The sequence below is a fragment of the Salminus brasiliensis genome, chromosome 1, assembly GCF_030463535.1.
Source record: "Salminus brasiliensis chromosome 1, fSalBra1.hap2, whole genome shotgun sequence".
In the NCBI taxonomy this organism is placed as follows: Eukaryota; Metazoa; Chordata; class Actinopteri; order Characiformes; family Bryconidae; genus Salminus; species Salminus brasiliensis.
In genome coordinates this window covers 7,287,106-7,306,443 of record NC_132878.1, presented here as the reverse complement: position 1 = coordinate 7,306,443, position 19,338 = coordinate 7,287,106, and the positions used below count along the sequence as shown (strand labels likewise).

Sequence of the window (19,338 nt, the reverse complement as noted above, 5' to 3'; positions counted from 1 at the left end):
CCTCATTCAGAGCTATTTTTTTCTGAGATCTGTCAGTACTGAGCTTGCTGGATGGGTATGAAACCCCCCACTCTAATGGGTCAGGGAGTTGGTGATGAGCTGGGCTGGTAATCATCCAACATCCTGACCTCACTAACGCTTTTGTGGTTGAGCATAATCAAATCCTCACAGCAATGCTCCTACAAAATCTAGTAGAATGCCTTATTCTCTGGACAGTAGAGACAGTTACTTCAACAAAAGCTGGAATCATTCTTTTCTATACCCTTGATTTGAGAAGAAACAAGAAATAAGAAGGTGTCCCAATGCTTTTGACAATACAGTGTATACTGACTTTAGGAACTGGCAGAGCCTGGTTTCGGTTATGAGGGGACTTCTTACTATAATTAGCAATGTACATGTTCCTCTGAAAGTCCTAAATTGTTCAGGAGTCGTTCATAGGCTATAACATCAGTGCTGGAACAACACTGAGGAACATAGTCAACTAGTTCCCACCAACAGTTCAACACACTCAGGTCTGTAGGTTTAAACTGGGGCTAGAGAAGGTATACTGAAGCAAAGCTAGACCATTAGATGCCCTGCTGGCACCTTGTCCAGGGGGGTTTCCAAGTAAAGTCTTTAGTGCTAATCTTGTAAAACTTCAGTTAAGTGTTCCAAGATCTCCAGCGTATGACTGTCCATTCCCACAACTCTCAAAGACCACCTTTCCAGCCAAGAGTGACATGACAACCTTCAGTGATAGTTTAATGGGACTCAACTTCAGTCTTGGCCTTGTATTGGCTTCAAGGTGAGGAGGACTCATCAATTCATCAATTATACCATCAGAGTCAATGCAAATTCAGAGAATTCGACCCTTCCTCTCTAGAGAGTCCGCCCAGGTGCTCGTTCAGTCTCTCGTCACTACAAGACTTTTGTCTGGTCTCCCTCTGTGCACCATCAGTCCTCTGCAACTCATCCAGAATGCAGCGGCACGGGTCGTCTTCAACGCTTCTAAGTTCGGCCATGTTACTCCACTGCTGCATTCTCTCTTCACTGGCTTCCTGTAGCTGCAGCCCAGGTCATCAGATTCAGAACCCTGACTCTGGCCTACAAAGCCAAGAATGAACCAGCCCCTCCGTACATGATGGCAATGGTCAAAAGCCTATCCGCACCAAGAGCCCTTCGAGCTTCAAGTACGGCTTGGCTTGACCCGCCATCCCTCAAAATCCACGGAAGACGAGCGTCCAGGCTTTTTCCTGTCCTGCACCAAAGTGGTGGAACGAGCTTCTCCTGGGTGTCCGAATGGCCGAATCGCTCGCTGTCTTCAAATGCAGACTGAAGACCCTCCTCTTCTGAGAGTACTTGGACAAATAGCAGAGTACTATGGTCACCTTACTGACTTGTGTTTAGTAATGTCTAAAGCTTAGAGATATCTTTGAACTATTAGTCTATTCTAACTAGCTGAGTTTTTTCTTGGGTAAATAACAAAGCACTTTGTAAGTTGCTCTGGATATGCCGTAAATGTAAATGTAAATGTAAGAAGGTAAAGAGCCAAGGGAAGATTAGAACATTCATTTGACCCAAACAAAGGCACGTGATTTCATTTTCAGGCTGTATTGACTTGTAGTATTGATAATATATATGACTTTAAATATGATGATTGTGGAACAGCTTCAGAAAGAAGAAACTATTGGTAGGATTCCTTCCATCGCTCCAAATCCCTTTCCAGTGGAGTTCCAGTAATCTGATGTGGGTAAAACATAGTATTGATTGGATACAGTTTTCTGTTAAAATCAATGAAATAAGCATCTACTTACGCCCTGCATCCAGGAGAGGTAGGCAGACGCACAGGTAAAGACCGAGGGCTTCCTGATGGTGTTGCAAATGGCCCAGCAGCCGACACAAAGCTGGAGAGTCCATGGACTACATAGCTTCCACCAACCAGACAGTTCTGTTCAGTTCAGACAGACTGATATGTGATTGAAGGAGGCAGAGATATCATCACTTAAAATGGTAGGAGATAAGGTTGCTGCTTACTCTGTGTGACTCCCCAGCCGGTGACATAGCAGGACCTGGCTTGCAGGGGGCAGAGGAGCCAGCTGGACGTCTCCCATTACTCAGTACGAATGCTCCTGATTGATTCTTACACTCTGTGGAGGGTCTTTAAACTTCAGAAGGTTCCTCACACTTGCATCTCATGAACCTACTACTGCATCTACTGAAAAGTTCTCTTTAAGGGATCCAAACGTGAACTTTGTACATTTTTCTTAGTTGAAAATGCACATTGTCTAAGGGAACCACCACGGTTCCACTTGATGATGATCTTAAAGTTCTTTGACCATGAATCAATTCAGAAAAACTGGCGATTGTTGATTTCCAGACTTTGAGAAACCTTTGAACCAGCCTTTTTGCATCCATGCACCACATTCTTGGCACATGACAATGTGGAAGCTCTGTCATACACTATATGGACAAAAGTATGGGGACACCTGCTTATTCATTGTTTTTTCTGTAGTAACTGCCTCTACTGTCCAGGAAAGAAGACTTTCTACTAGATTCTGGAGGACTATTGCCGTGAGGATTTGATTGCATTGTGTGACTAGAGCATACCTCACTAGCTAGGGATGAAAGATTAATCCTTTTATAATTAAAAGTGCAATTTGAATTGCAACAAGAAAAATACTTTCCATACAAATGAACGCATGAACTTCCTGCTCAAGACCAATCAGAAGCCCCTAGTCATGTTTATGCCAAACGTGACAAAGAAAGACAACCATTAATTAACAAGAAGCTTAAAACTGCATTTAATCTGTAAACTCAATGGATCCTTTCATGTGCGCTTAGAATTATATTTCATTATATTTCATAAAAAAATAACTGCAATGTAAATCGGAATGGCAATAAAGTCATTTAGTCCTACCTCTTGCCAATGCCTGGCATTAGGCATGGCGCCAATGGGTTCATATATGTTTATCTGCTCCAGAGAGTCCTATTCTATTGGCAATACTTCTGTACAGGGTCTAGACAAGCTGTGTGTGTGCATTTGCACAATGGGTGCAACATAAAGTAGCTAAATGAATTCATTAGAAGAGGTGTCCACAAACTTTTGGACAGCAGTCTGAAATGACTACTTAGTTTTGCCAAACATTTCATATCAGGACTTCTAACATCTAGCATCTCTAATCAGGTCTGGAAGATTCCTTTGGAAATTAATGTATGACAAGGCATTTAGGAATCATTTCAAGGGGAAATGATCAGAAGTTACAAGTGAATTCTGACCGATGTCTCATTAAACATAATCTCCAAATCACCAGTAAACACTGCGAGCGCTGCTTCATCCAACTAATAAAAAATGTAGAGTCTGTTCTTTTAGTCTAGTTCTTGGCACAGCTTACGGGTCAGTGCCTGTAGGCCTCCTAGAAATCTACAGAAATCAGTTTCTACAGTGGCTCCCATAGAAGCTGTGTTCTGGTTCTAGAAAGTAGGTGGCTTTTTGAGTCTGCAGTCTTCTGGGTTCATGACCAATCGTGGATAGATTATTGTCTACGCATCAGGAAGCAGGTGTAGAAATCCTCAGAGAAAGTAGAGAGTAGGCATCAGAGCCCCTATAACCCCCAGTCAAGACACTCCGCATTGCTGTCATCTGGCAAACAGTCACCTAAAGGCCACCTAAAGGCCAGCTTTTATTGCTATTAGTCCTTGTAACCTGCCTTTTGTCCTAAACTCCCTATAAACTCCCTATACTATAATACTGACCCACTGAGCCTGTATTTTCCTCTATCTACAACAACAACAACAGACCTGTCAGTACTTATCAGGACTTATCAGGGCTTTTCAGGGCTTAATATTCCTTCAAGCGTGCCATAGCAGAGGCTTAATGATTAGATGTTTATCTAATTGAAGCATTGTACTCCTTAAAAGTGAAAGGAAAAGTGTTTCCTCCAATCACAGTCGGTTAGTTTTAAAAGGGTCAATGAAGACTGCAGTCAAAAGGTCTGAACACCTTTTTCATTTAAACCTGGACATAAAAAGCAGACTGACTCAGAATTCTGAAATAACTCAAACTAAATTCTCTGTATTCTGTCATATTCTTGGCAAATATACAAATGTAAGTAAATGTGACAGGGACTATTTTAGGGCCTTTGAAAAGTCCAGGTGATGTTGAGTTCTATCTCTTTTATTGAAGCTTGTGTTCTGATGACCCTCGGTTGGATCTGATCTCATCTTCAGACAGTATGGTATCAGGAGGAATCTGTACATCTACAACTAAAAGACAGGATTTTTACAATCTGTACAGATTACTGATGCCATCCAGACAGAAATCAGATGATTTAAATAGAGAACATTTTAAAGCAACCAGTGAGATTATTACCGGACCCTACACCTAAACCAACACTTAACCTTCTACACCTAAACCTAATTCTAACCTTAACATGTCCTAAACCTAACCTAACCTACACCTAAACCTAACCTAACCTACATGTAAATCTAAAACCTGATTCTAACCTTAACCTAACCTAATTTATACCTCAACCTAATCTAACCTACACCTCAACCTAATCTAACCTACACCTCAACCTAAACCCTAATTTTAAATTTACCCTTACTTACAGTTCAATCTAAAACCTAATTCTAACCTAAACCTAACCTAACCTATACCTCAACCTAAACCTACCACACCTTAACCTAATTCTAACCTTAACCTTAACTAACCTACACCTCAACCTAAAACTTCATTCTAACCATAACCTAACCTAACCTAACCTCCACCTCAACCTATACCTCAACCTTGACCTAAACCTCAACCTTGACCTCAACTTAACCTAACACACCTAAACCTGATATTAACCATAACCTGACCTACACTTAACCTAACCTAAACTTAACCTAAACCAAAATTAAACTACTAGCCCTAAACCATGGCATCGCCAATTGGATCATGGCTCAGTGATGCCATCTATGAAGGTCCCACCTCACAATTTACAGGACTACAAAGATCTGCTGTTTGACAAATATCACAGGACACTCTCAGAGGACTTGCGGAGTCCATGCCTCGACAGGTCAGATCTTTTTTGGGGACACAAAGGACCTTGAGGGACCCACTCAATAGTAGGCAGATGGTGCGAATGTGTTTTGGCCTATTGGTATAGATTAATGTCAGTTGTCTTCAACACATTTCCTAGAACGAGAACAGTAATGTCAGTTATATGCTGGTTTGCGTTATGTGACAGTGACAGCTCTTCCACATTTTCCTGTTCCAGAACACCAAACCAGGCTGAATTTTAATTGTATAAAAATAGAAGTATTAGTAAAGTATTCTTTTACTTGTAAGCCTACCTTTACTTGTTTTAAGTGTTCTTAACTGTGCAAAAATAGAGCTATCAAAGTAGACCTAGGTAGACTATAAACATATTTCTGCACATGTATTAAAATTAATATTTGACATAAACCTAAAGTGTAATTAAAACACATTCAGGAAGTATTACAACTGCATTAGTATTGTTTATGCACAGTGTATAAGAGATGTCTTAAAATATACATTAAATATATTTAGATTAAGTCTCCAGGCCTGGATTTTGTTCTTGCTGGACGTTAAGGAAACAGTTAATGTAAGTTAATGTAGTTGATTAGTCACAAAGTGTCACACCTACCAAGGATTACAATGTCCAGATCTGAATACCTCTATCAGGCTTTACCCAACCAACAATTACCATCTTCAAAAATGCTGATGGTATAGTTCTACAACAGTGCATGAGTGGCCGCTAAAGCATTTCACCAACATGAAGCCACACTTAGCAGCAGCAGAGAAAGCCTTCAGCAATAAGGCAAGGAGCTACCACACTACATAAATTACAAACGACTACATTGGGGGATGAAACCTGGGGGGAACGACTACACACAGAGTAGGGAGAAAACCATGACCAGTATGCAAATAGGTGGTGCCAGGAGCCAATGGGGAAAGGCATGAGTTGCACTCAAATAGGTTGAATTCCACACATAGACTCTCTTAATATTAATAAACCATTCAAATAAAACAGAGCAGTTGATTTCTTGGCATGTGCCTTTGTTAAGCTTGCATAGACCAATCACTGGAAGATGACCATAAATGTTCACCTAACTCAAAGCAGTTGAGTAATATGTGGCGTATATCCAGATTTAGATTTGTAGGACAGATTTTTGTTTATTTGGGTAGCTTTGTGAACGACTTTGGAGGTTACAGTATACTTAACTACAGAACTGTATGTGATCTTTATTTAAAGTAAGAAGTATATGAAACTATATGTGAGGCAGCTGTTTTCTCAATTCTTCGAGTACATGGCAGGCTGTGTGTATTTGGCAGAACAGCGCCAGCAGTTGACTGTAAGAGCTGTAATGTTATTGTTTTCTGGGTTTAAAAGATGTCAGAACAATCAGAAATCAGCCGGTCCACTGTCCTGGAGTTCTGCAATGATCCACATTAACACTGAGCATATTTCCAGCAACTACTCACACTTATACTTCATAACCTGCTCCTACATTAGCTATAGCTCTTCATGATCTGTCTGTCTAGTTCTTTGTGTAATGTTGTTTGTTTGTTTGTTTGTTTGTGTTGTGCGGGTCGACCTAAGGCAGATGGGTTCCTCAGACTGAGTCCTTGGTTTATCCCAAGGTTTCTTCCTCTTACTATGAGGGAGTTTTTCCTTGCCACTGTCGCCACCACCTCCACTGTGGAGCTTACTCATAAGAGGCGTGGACCTGCATCTCTGTAAAGCTCTTTGTAACAACATTTGTTGTGAAAGGCGCTATATAAACAAACAATTAAATATATTTAAAAATATTAAATAAATATAAACAAATTTAATTAAATATTGAACTAAATTTACAGGTGAAGGAACATTTAAAACAACTGCCAACATGGCCAGGTCCGGCCGTCCTAGCAAGTTCAGCCCGGGGTCAGACCACAAGATGAGTAAGTCTCCAACAATCCTAAAATGTAATTTTAACAATCAAGAGCAAACCAAACTCTATGTCAAGTCAAGTCAGATTTATTTGTATAGCTTTTTACAACTGTTGTCGTCAAAAAGCTGCTTTACATAATAAGTAATTAATAAAAGACAGAGACAAAAAAAAGAAATAACATAAGACATGAATGTCTGAGGCTAAAATAAGACTGGTACGTAACCTGAGCATCATTGCTTGCAAACAACAAAAGGAAAACAGCACAAACTTGCAAACATCAGAGTTTCAGGCCTGCTGTGCGTGGCATGACTTCACCTGCTGAGAGGTCCTATGGAGAAACTGAAGACAGTTCTAATGTTAAACTTTCTTCCATCACCCAGGCTGAACTTTTTAAAGGATGTAAGAAAAGCAACAAGCTTTGTTCTGCTTGAATGAACACATGAGTTATTCTACATGAACTAGTAAGATACATTTTATCTAGGACCAGACAGGAATTTTATAGCTGACTGGAATTAGACGTCTCTAGGTTGTGGAGACCACCAGTTCATTGCTTAAATGAGACCCCTGCCTCATTAACTACACTACAAAGTGTGCAAAATAGTAGATAGTAAGGCTCTTCCAGAATGAAAGACCAGAGAACCTCACAAGCACCAACACATCTGCTTCACTGGAGCTTCATAACCAAGCCAATTCTCTGGCTGAGGATGATCTGGTGTTGGTTTCCCCTCCGCAGAATGGTAAGAGCAGATGTTTATATGGACGTTTGGGTGGATGTTTTAGATGTAGTTCCTTCAACCAGAGATGCAGGTCATCTTCTTTGGAAGGTGGTGGAGATAAGTTATATGGTGCTCCGTAGCACCTTTTCCTCCAACTATTGTTACACTGCTCACTGTATGTTTATCGTCACTGTGGTTGTAACCTGTATCAATGGACACGCTGTAGCACCAGCTGAATAGCTGGTAGTAGACTCTAGTAATGCAATAACTAAGTCATTGTTCCACCCTGAACATTAATACCACCTGCCTAACGATGTGTAAGTCCCCATTATGCCGGCAAAAGGGATTTAACCATTCCTGATGGCAGGAGGGAGAACAGTCTGTGTGAAGGGTGGGTGGAGTCATCCACAATGCTGGTTGCTTTGCGGATGCAGCGGATAGTGTAAATGTCCATGGAGGGGAGAGAGACTCCGATGATCCCCTCAGCTGTCCTCACAATACGTTGTAGGGTCTTGCGGTCAGAGGCTGTGCAAGTCCCAAACCAGGCAGTGATGCAGCTGCTCAGGATGCTCTCTATGGTCCCCCTATAGAAGAGGGTGAGGATGGGTGGAGGGAGACGGGCCTTTCTCAGCTTCCGGAGGAGGTAGAGACGCTGCTGGGCTTTCTTGGCTGGAGAGCTGTTGTTCAGGGACCAGGTGAGGTTCTCCGCTAGGTGGACACCAAGGAACTTGGTGCTTTTAACGATCTCCACCGAGCCGTTGATGTTGAGCGGAGAGTGGATTTTTTTAAGAATTAATTTTTAAGAAATAATTAAAAGCCTAATAAAATATTTCCACAGCCGTAAAATGACTAAATATAAAATGCAGTAAACAAATCTCAAGTCACAACACCACCTCATCCCCACCTCCTTAACTCATCCCAAAAGTATTGGATGGAGCACCAATCATCATTCCAGAGAACACAGTCAGTTCTACTGATCCACAGCTCAATGCTGGGGGCGCTCTTATCCAGAGCGACTTACCAAAGTGCTTCACTGTAATTCAGAAAATACCCTTAGCTAGTTTGTATCGACTAGAATCCAAAAGATCCCTCTAAGCTTAGATACGACTAAATACAGACCTCACACACAGTTTCCCTAAGTACTCCTGGAGGAGGGTCTTCAGTCTGGGTTTGAAGACAGTGAGTGTTGGACTCTGCTGTACTTGAAGCTGGAAGGGCTCTTGGTACTGACCGGCTTTTGACCATAGGCGTCAAGTAGGGAGGGACTGCTCGGTCCATTCTTGGCTTTGTAGGCCAGCTTCAGGGTTCTGAATCTGATGACCTGGGCAGCAGCTACAGGAAGCCAGTGAAGAGAGAACGCAGCAGAGGAGTGACATGGCTGAACTTAGAAACGTTGAAGACGACCCGTGCCACTGCCATTTACCTTGTGTGGATGTTTCTTGATGAATTGACCAATACAAAATCTTCCAAAATTAGAATATTATTATTATAATATATAATTAACATAATAATATAGTCTACTGAAAGTTCTAAACGTTTTTGTCTACTCCTGTAACCTTTCCGTTTCGGGAATATATGATTTGTCTTTGAAAATTTGATCAAAACTGTAGTGGTTGCAGCAGGTCTGCAGCAGCTCCCCCAAGATGCTTGGCTGAAGTAAGCTCTCCTGGTTTGTTCTTTAGTAATGCAGGCGGGCTCTTCTCAGACTGCAGTAAGGGTTGTCAGGTTGAGTTACCGGCAGTCAGATGTTGTTCTCCCGTCATCAGGTTTTATAGACAATAGCTTGGTGTGTTGACAGTAGCTTACTAATGAAAACACTTTTAAGAAATCATTCTGGAACAGTGCCATGTTTCTGTTTACAAGGCCATAACCCTTTTCACAGCAGTAAAGCAGGAATGACATGTGAGGGACATTTAGAGACATGGATTATTAAAACTTTCTGGAAATATCTGATGGAATCGCTGTTTTTGTACTTTGTAACTTGTGACAAAAAAGTAGAAAACATACAGTCTAATAAAAAAAACAGGTATCTCCAAAATGGTGACTTTACAGGAGAAAGCAAAATCGTTCTTTACGTTGAATAAAAGTTAATGTAAATAAGAGTTTATGCCAAGTAATTTAGAGCATTTCTATTGGTTCAGTCTTTCAGAATTATTTACACAGTGTAAAGAAGCAGTTACAGGGTTCAAACTATGATTGAACAGCAGCGATATACTGTATATCCATGAACATAATAATATATAATATAATATAATAATATTTTAACACTCTGCTTAGCTAATTGGATGGTGCATTGTAGATGCTCCACTAACATTCAGCTGAATGTCTCTTAAATGTAACTAATGTTTTAGGACAACAGCAGTTTAAAAAATAAATAAATAAAAATAAAAAATAAATTTGATTTATTTAATCATTCAGTAAATCATGTTCAGTAGAAAAGGACTGTGTTGTCCAAATACCCCGAGGTCCCTCCCTAGTATCAGGTCAAAATCTCCTCAAATAAAGTTCTGTGAGTTAGTGCAGTAAGTAGATGTTTAAGCTGCTACATAAACCCCTAAATCCTTTACTCTCCACTGTCTACATTTCTTTACAATTTACATGAGTGTATTCCCATTAGTAATTCTCATCTCTCTGTCTCCATCTCTCTGTCTCTAGCTCTCTGTCTCCATCTCTCTGTCTCTAGCTCTCTGTCTCCATCTCTCTCTCTCTCTCTCTCTCTCTCTCTCTCTCTCTCTCTGCCTCTAGCTCTCTGTCTCTTTCTCTCTGTCTCTAGCTCTCTGTCTTTAGCTCCCTGTCTCTATCTCTCTGTCTCTATCTTTCTGCCCCTCTCTCTCTGCCTCTATCTCTCTGTCTCTAGCTCTCTGTCTCTATCTCTCTGCCTCTCTATCTCTCTGCCTCTCTCTCTCTCTGCCTCTATCTCTCTGTCTCTAGCTCTCTGTCTCTATCTCTCTGCCTCTCTATCTCTCTGCCTCTCTCTCTCTGTGTCTCTATCTCTCTGTCTCTATCTCTCTGTCTCTATTTCTCTGTCTCTATTTCTCTGTCTCTAGTTCTCTGCCTCTCTCTCTGTCTCTATCTCTCTGTCTCTATTTCTCTGTCTCTATTTCTCTGTCTCCAGCTCTCTGTCTCTAGCTCAATTTTCACCTGCAATTTGGTGGGAAAATGGCAAACCTGCCAACACTAGATAGAGAGAGAGTAAGAGAGAGAGCGAGAGAGAGAGAGAGAGAGAGAGAGAGAGAGAAGCTAATATTTTAAATGAATTCAGCTAACCTCCATAAAAGTATAACTGCATACACTCTGCCTCCTGCTTAGGACGGAGCTTTAGGAACGGAAAGTTCTTCCCAGAAGCATCTCAGGCCTGCAATCCTGGTGCTGAGAGGCTCAGTCACCAACACACCCCCCCCTTTCCTCTTTGTGGTTTCAATGCACGTTCACCCACCTTCACCCTTAGAAAGAGACACAATTTCCACCTGCAATTTGGCAGGAAAACCAAGAAAAGTAGAAAGAGGGAGGGGGGAGGGGGCTATAAACATTTCAAATTACCTCATGCGACCCCCCATAAAAGCCCATCCTCATGTAGTTCCTGCTGTTAAGAGAAATCAGACAGCTCAGCTTTCAGAGAGCCAGGGTTAAGCTTATCTCCCAGTGAGGCTTGAAACTGTACCCCTCCAGTACTGAAATATAGACACTTCCAGACTTACTGATCACAGTGCATCACACTGGGCAAGCGTGTCTCATAAGTGCTGTGAAGGGTTTTTATCCAAGGATTTAATAATATATTTTAAATTCCATTATTTATTATCTCAGTTATACTGTATCCCAGTTAAATCCCAATCTTGGTGGTCAAACAAGTTAATGATGGACCACTTGTCTGACCTGACCCTGGTGGAAGATTGACCATTGGGTTCTTCAGCCACCCACCTCAAAGCAGTTGCTGCCACCTGCCTCAGACTAGTTGCCCACCATCCATTACTATTACTTTACTATTACTATTACTATAATCATTATCATTATTATTATTACCATTAAACCATTAAACATCATCACTTTCATTATTCTTACCATCACTGCTAGTGACGATATCACCACACCTGGGCAGTAGAACAGTCTTATACGGTGGTTCGGTGACTTTTATCAGAGGAGGATGGGTCCCCTTTGTGAGGCTTGGTTTCTCCCCAGGTTTTCCTTGCCACTGTTGCCTCCAGATCAGGGTCTTGGTGGGCTGATCTAATGCCATAGCTAGCATATACCATGACCTCTACATGATCAAGGATCTTGTTCATTCATTCTGGAATAGTCACTTGATTCTTGGAGATTACTATGTCTAGATGCCCTGCCTGGTTTCTTCTGCACCATTAAGTTACCAACCCATGTTTGTTTGTTTACTGTTAACAACAAATAAACCAATGCATGCTGTCTATTAAAGACTCTTTGCATCTGGAGCTTCCGGTATTATGTTCAGGAGAGCAATGCTTAACTTCTTTCTTCCATTAGAACATTCAAACCATGTTGTTTTTAAATGTGGACATGAAACCCAAACTTTGGGAAAGCGTTTGGTAATATAACTGCTTCCTAAATCACCTTAATCACCTGAAGTCATTTCAAATACGGCAGTAAACAACAGCCTGTTAACCCCTTATACAGTCTATGTCCCGCCGGCGGGCCGAAAGTGTTATTACAAACTTCTATAACCAAGGAATAGCCCCACCTGTTTTCACAGACGTCTTAATAGTCTACTTAATAGTTACTACTTATCTAATAATTGCTAGTTACTGAAAAATTACTACTTATTGAATAATTAGTAGATACTAAATACTTACAGTTACTGAATAATTACTAGGTACTAAATTAGTAGGTACTACATACTTACTATTTGTAGGCGCTACACAAATGGTAGATACTGAAAAATGAGACCTGAAATGGTAAGGGCATTCATTTAGTCTTAGCACAGTGGAGCCACAACAGTTACTCTTAATAGCGCTCTAACGAAGATGAATAACAACCTTGGGGTTTACTGGAGAAGATGTGAAGGAATAATGAAGGTAAGAAAAAGAGACATGCTGTCATTTTATTTATATATATTTCAGGTTATACATATGTCGTAGATTAGGATAGAAAAATGGATAGAAGAGGTGATTCCAATGGGACCAACCCTTTATAGGATTCCCGAAGTCTCTGTAGATCATCTCCCGTTTCTGCAGTGGTCCGTTTAGCCCGTGATCTGATGTGGATTAAAACACAATTGACTGAATCAGGAGATTTGATGAGATCAGCAATAAATATATTCTTAAAATAAAGGTGCATCAAATGGTTCTTTGATCAATGCCATAGAAGATCCACTTTCGGTTCCACGATGAATGATTATTGTAATAGAGATAAGTGAGAGTGAGGAACCTTTACATCAAGAGAAGGTTCTTTTAAAAGGCCGTTAAAAGGTTTTCCACACTCATTAATCACCACAGCAGTGTATACTGTTCAGCCCTACAGAATCCTCCCTGTCCATCCAATCATTAACCCGATACACACTGTTACCCTGACCAGCAATCCTCTACCCGTTTCTGCTGTGATGTTCGCATCTACCGCATTCAGCAAAAATGTGCATTGATGAGTCCAGTGATTATTTACAGTCCTGAAGAAATGAGGACACCCTGTAAAAAAAAACCTTTGTCTCTTTGATTATATTTAAATATTTGGACATCTGATCTTCATGTGATCAATGCTGAGAGATGGAGGTAATCTAACTAAACTCTGAAGAAGGGTTTGTTCTTTGTTGTCTAGGCTCAGGAGCAGAACATCAGCTGCAGATGATCAGAACATGGTTGGAGAGGATTATTCTGGAAGAGTCTATCTTATTTAAACCTCAGACTTTTAGTCTGGTCTGCTCTTGATGGTTGCAGTGAGGGGTGACTACAATCCAGAGAGCTCTCTGAGGCCTTCAGAAAGAAGGGTGTAGATGCAGATGAGTCTGAAAAGGGGGTTTAAAAAAATCTCAGAACTATTAGAAATCAGCCGTTCCGTCGTCCAGAAGTGGAGAACATTAAACACACTGCAAAAATTATATTTCAGCAAGTGAAATCCTCTTCAGTGTAATCTTAATATCCAATATTTCTCAATTTAAAGATTCATTTATTTTAACTTATTTTAATTGTGTTAAGATGAAGACGTTAAAGACGTTTTTAAGTTTTAAGAAATTTTCTCAATTAAAAATGTCTATTGGCAGATCATTTTGCTTAATTTATGATATAGCAATTTAGATTTTGTCAAGAAATACAGATTTAAACAAGAACAACTTTACTTGGCAATAATAATAGAACTGTACTTCAATTTAATATGTGTGCAATTTTCCATATTTATTATCACAGTTATTACCACTATGCCATGTTACTAAATTAATATAACTTATGTGCATATGATTTTATTTTATACAGTGTTTATATATTCTAACACGAACGGTTGCAACTGTAACAACTGCAATTTCCCTGCTGGTGTCATGGCGTGTGCGGCCAGACAGTGATGGGGTGAACACTCGCAGAGATGAAACTAAGCAAGGTTTTTTTTAAACACAAGAGGGAAACAAAAGAAGGTGCAGTGAAACCAATGAGCAGCAATCTAATGGGCAAAACTGGAATACAAACAGAATGTGAGAAACAAAACGGTGGACACAACAAACCTGGGACTGGGATGAGCAGGGAGCAACAGGGGATAGATACGTAAACTACCGTGATCAGAACGTGGGAAGGGGACAAACACAAATCACAAGCCTCGCTTGGTAACCCGGGGAGAGATAACTGAACTCAAGCTGCAAGCCTCGCTTTCGGATAATAGCTGGGAGAACTTAAACAGCCACAAATGAACCAGAAATGAGGCGGAGGCCTGGGATCGCCCCAGGGCCTGACACCTGGGACCAATAAAGTATTTCTGATTGCGAAGATAAAATTACTTAAAACGAGTAGAAATAAGTTGTAATATTCTTACAACCGTGTACAAATGAGAACTGTTAGCTAGTTAGACTAGATTTAAGAGGGTTCTCCTAGATAAGATTACAAGATTACAGGTTACAAAAGACAAAGGTCTTCATGGGATGCTGTAGATTGTTCTGCATGTGACTGTACCTTGCTTGACCAAATTGAAAAGACAGCTAGACTGAGGCATGAGCTGTAAGATTGGATGGAATCCTCGACTGTAAATATTCCCTGATTGTATGTTTTGTACAGTGAAACTACGATGCTCACCCAGACTAGCACATCAGATCTGCCAGTATTATTCCTACTAATAGCCTTATATTCTCAGGAATGCCACACTAAGTGTTAAGGTTAGGGTAAGGGTTAAGATTGGGGTAAGGGTTAAGGGTGGGGTTAGGGTAAGGTTGGGGTTAGGGTTAAGATTGGGGTTAAGGGTAAGGTTGGGGTTAGGTTAAGGGTTCCGATTGGGGTTAAGGGTAAGGTTGGGGTTAAGGGTAAGGTTGGGGTTAGGGTTAGGGTAAGGGTTAAGATTGGGGTTAAGGGTAAGGTTGAGGTTAAGGGTAAGGTTGGGGTTAGGGTAAGGGTTAAGATTGGGGTTAAGGGTAAGGTTGGGGTTAGGGTAAGGTTGGGGTTAGGGTAAGGTTGGGGTTAGAGTAAGGTTGGGGTTAGGGTAAGGTTGGGGTTAGGGTTAAGATTGGGGTTAGAGTAAGGTTGGGGTTAGGGTTAAGATTGGGGTTAAGGGTAAGTTTGTGGTTAGGGTAAGGGTTAAGATTGGGGTTAGACTTAAGGTTGGGGTTAGGGTAAGGATTAAGATTGGGGTTAAGGGTAAGGTTGGGGTTAAGGGTAAGGGTTGGGGTTAAGGGTAAGGGTTGGGGTTAGTGTAAGGGTTAAGATTCGGGTTAGGGTTAAGGTTGGGGTTAGGGTAAGGGTTAAGATTGGGGTTAGATTTAAGGTTGGGGTTAGGGTTAAGGTTAGGATTTAGGATTACTTTAAGGTCATGGTTAAGGTTAGATGTAGGGTTAGGATTTAGGGTTGATTTAAGGGTAAAGTAAGGTAAAGGTTAGGGTTAGGGTTATGTGTAGGGTTACATTCATTTACATTTAGCTTAGAGTTCAGCTGCATTTAATACAATTTATAGAGATGAGATAAACTAAATGTAGGGTGTGTAACGGGTCACTCTACAATGTAGTAAAGTTTAGATATTTGATCCAGTGCCTCCAAGCAATTAAGAAAAAACAGACTTACTCCCTGCACCCAGGAGAGGTAGGCCGACACACGTGTGAAGACTGTGGGTTTCTTGATGGTGTTGCAACCAGCAGCAGATACAAAGCTGGTCAGTCCGTGGACAACATAGCTACCACCAACCAGACAGTTCAGAGGGCCACCAGAGTCCCCCTACAGCAAGAGAACACACGGTCAGCGCTTCATTGCATTTGAGTCATTCCACATCCCAGATCCTTAAAAACTGGCTCTCACATTGCAAGCTGCAGTGGTTCCTGCTCCACCAGCACAGATCATGGTGCTCTTGACTGCAGTGCCCCACCAGGTGCTGCTAGTGCAGGTAGCGTGATCTACTGTAGGCAGTGAAGCCTGCCTCAGCTGGGCAGAGAGAAAACCGCCGGCTAAACAAAATAGAGAGGGAGGAAACCAGCATGAACTCATAGTTTGACCTTTCTAGTGGTAACAACAACAAAAGACCAGCGCCTCGATCAACCAGGGCTCAGCTTTCATCTAACAGGGCAAGATGGTGTTCATTTTAAATGATAGGAGATCAAGTCGATGCTCACTCTGTGTGACTCCCCAGCCGGTGACAAAGCAGGCTACGTTTCCTGCAAGAATCTGGTCCGCAGGGGGCAGAGGAGCCAGCTGGACATAAGAGTTCAGGATGACTTCAGAGGTCAGACGTATCAGGGCAATGTCATTCCTAAGGTCAGGGGAACACCAATGATCAATTATTGCTTAAGCTACACAAACCAGCACTGGACTTCAATTTGATTCATGGTATCACTTTACCTGGATGGTCCATTGTAGAAGCCTCGTAGATGCTCACCTGACATTCAACATTCAGCTGAAAATGTATTAAATGCAAAGGAACTTGAATGTAAGTTAAGTTAAATGTGAATGAGTGTATAGTGAATTTCACCCTGCACCTAACCTTAACCCTAACCTTAATTTGACCTTTTTAGGGTTTGGTTTTGGTTTTTAGGATTGCTTTAAGGGTAAGGGTAAGGGCTAGGGCTAGGGCTAGGGCTAGGGTTCGGGTAAGGGTAAGGGTTAGGTGTAGGGTTAGGTTATGGTTAAATTCTGATCTGATTCTGTATTTGATTTAAAATTGAATTCTCTTTTGTGCTCTGGCTCACTGGTTGGACCCAACCAAGCCTATTTCAAGGTTGGGTTAGTGTAAGGGTTAAGATCGGGGTTAGGGTAAAGGTTAAGGTTGGGGTTGGGGTTAGGGTTAAGGTTGGGGTTAGGGTTAAGGTTGGGTTAGTGTAAGGGTTAAGATCGGGGTAAGGGTAAAGGTTAAGGTTGGGGTTAGGGTTAAGGTTGGGGTTAGGGTTAAGGTTGGGGTTAGTGTAAGGGTTAAGGTTGGGGTTAGGGTAGAGGTTAAGATCGGGGTTAGGGTAAGGGTTAAGGTTGGGGTTAGTGTAAGGGTTAAGATTGGGGTTAAGGTTAAGGTTAGGTTTAGGCTTAAGGTTAGGATTTAGGGTTAGGTGTAGGGTTACATTCAAAAGACAGTTACATTTAGCTTAGAGTTTAGCTGCATTTAATACATTTTCAGTTGAAAATTAGTTAAAGGTCAGATGAGCATCTAAGAGGCTTCTACAATGGACCATCCACATAACGTGATATCTAATGCATTTATTAAAAGAAATAGGGCCACAACAATTTAATAAATATGATTAATCAATCACCCCAGATGCAGTCGATCAGTCAAGGTGAGAGAGAGTCAAGAGAGACATTTGTGGACATGTATTTATAGAGATGGGATTTCAAATCCAGTCATTGTGTTTATTAGCAATATTAGCCTAGCAGCTCCCGATCTAGACTAAAGAAGCACACGTCAGATATCCAACATGTCTAGGCTGATCGACTGCATCTGGGGTCGATGATCAGTAATGTTCATTGGATTTTTATTTACTAATTTTCCAATTTTCTCCCCAATTTTCCTGAGCCAATTAGCCCACCCACTCACTAGGACTCCCCCTGTTACTTGCAATGCTTCTGACACATGAAGTCAGCCATCAAGCCTCTTTTTTAACTGCTGCCATTGCAGCATGTCTAGGCAGCCAACGCGCTTAGAGGAAAGCACTGGATCCTCAGGTCTGAAGCATCAACCAGCGGACAGCCAGCATCACAAAGGGAGTGATGAATTAGGAATTTGTCCAGCATGGCCAATTGTGCTCTCTCAGGCTCCGGCCGCTGATGGCGAAGCACCAGGATCCAAGATTCGAACTCGCAGCTTTTTAAGTAGTAATAAACTATGGATAAGTAACATAACTAAGACAACACAAATCAGTGAGGAGCTTTAACTGACCCAGCAGTGAAATCCCGGTTCCAGCTGGGGTGGAGGTAGATGGCACTGACTCCATAGAACTGCTCTTTGCCGCTCTCTTGAAGAGTCAGATCGTGCTCACCGAGAACAGCCAGGGCCACCTGAATGCTGCAGAGGAGAAACCAGTCAGTTTGTGAAGTGTTTTGCTTTAAGATTTCTCTAGGAAGCTCTCTTACCCGTCCACACACTGAGCAGTGGTCAACACCCACTGCTTTTTGATCAGCACACCTCCACAGACATGGTTGTAGCACGTGCCACTCTGAACTCGCAGCGAAACCTGTAATCATGAAGCGAGGAGACACATTACATGCAGGAAGATCATAGGAGACATGGAGATGGAGCAACTGCATAACCGATGATGGCATTTACCTGCCAGGGCCAAGCGTTGGCACTGCTTACTGCCCCACCGATAACTCTGGTCTGCGGCTGTGGGCCCTTTCCATAGGACACCACGTCAGACTGACCCAGCACTGACCCAGCATGGAGAGAACAAACAAGATCTGACAGACCATCTCACACCAAAGAGACACCTAGACATAGAAGACCTTGACCTTGCTTGTTCATTTCCCCAGGATCCAGAAAGGACTTACCGAGTGCTGCGAAGGAGATGAAGTAGAGGATGCTCAGCATCTTTGCTGGACAGGTGTTCTGGCTGATGTATAAGATGATGTGCCCAGCAGATCGTCATGCAGCCTTTTATACAGTATGAAGTCAGAATCAGGTGATGGGACTGAATGGATTTGGGTGGGGTTTGGATACAGTTTCCTCAGAAGAAGAAAGATCTTTTACACTCTGAATTCCCATAAGGAACTTAAAGACAGAATCTAAGGATCAGTGTGCATGCATGCCCCTTACAATGTCCCTTTCTTTTGGGAAAGTATGGATAAGCTCCAAGGACTGGTGAGCCCAGACTTCCCTAAAGTCTACACTTCCCACACATTATCTGTAGAGGGTATAGCCTGGTTTGTTAGCCTTTATCCTCTATAGAAATTGGGAGGTACAATATGCAGTGATGCCAGGCACGCACTTATCTTACATTATATGACCATGCTGGATGTCATGGCAGGTTAGGCCAGACACAGAGGGATGAACACTCGCAGAGATGGAATAAATGCAGGTAATTTATTAAACAAAACAAGACAAACAAAAAGGGGCAAGTGAGGGGCAGCGATCAACAAAACCAGAGCATGGCAAA

At 41.7% G+C, this 19,338-nt stretch overlaps 1 protein-coding gene across 1 annotated transcript in view; it reads right to left on the bottom strand.

Annotated features, from left to right (window-relative positions):
- LOC140537852 (elastase-1-like) overlaps positions 1–18,773 on the bottom strand; it is a 31,407-nt gene extending 12,634 nt beyond the window's left edge. The window contains exons 1-7 of the mRNA XM_072660129.1: positions 18,734–18,773; positions 18,513–18,613; positions 18,320–18,420; positions 18,126–18,251; positions 16,378–16,514; positions 16,067–16,212; positions 15,832–15,985 (exon numbers count right to left, since the gene is read on the bottom strand). Coding sequence (XP_072516230.1) covers positions 15,832–15,985; positions 16,067–16,212; positions 16,378–16,514; positions 18,126–18,251; positions 18,320–18,420; positions 18,513–18,613; positions 18,734–18,773 — 805 coding nt within the window. The remainder of the gene's footprint in view (positions 1–15,831; positions 15,986–16,066; positions 16,213–16,377; positions 16,515–18,125; positions 18,252–18,319; positions 18,421–18,512; positions 18,614–18,733) is intronic.
- Positions 18,774–19,338: the final 565 nt, after the last annotated feature.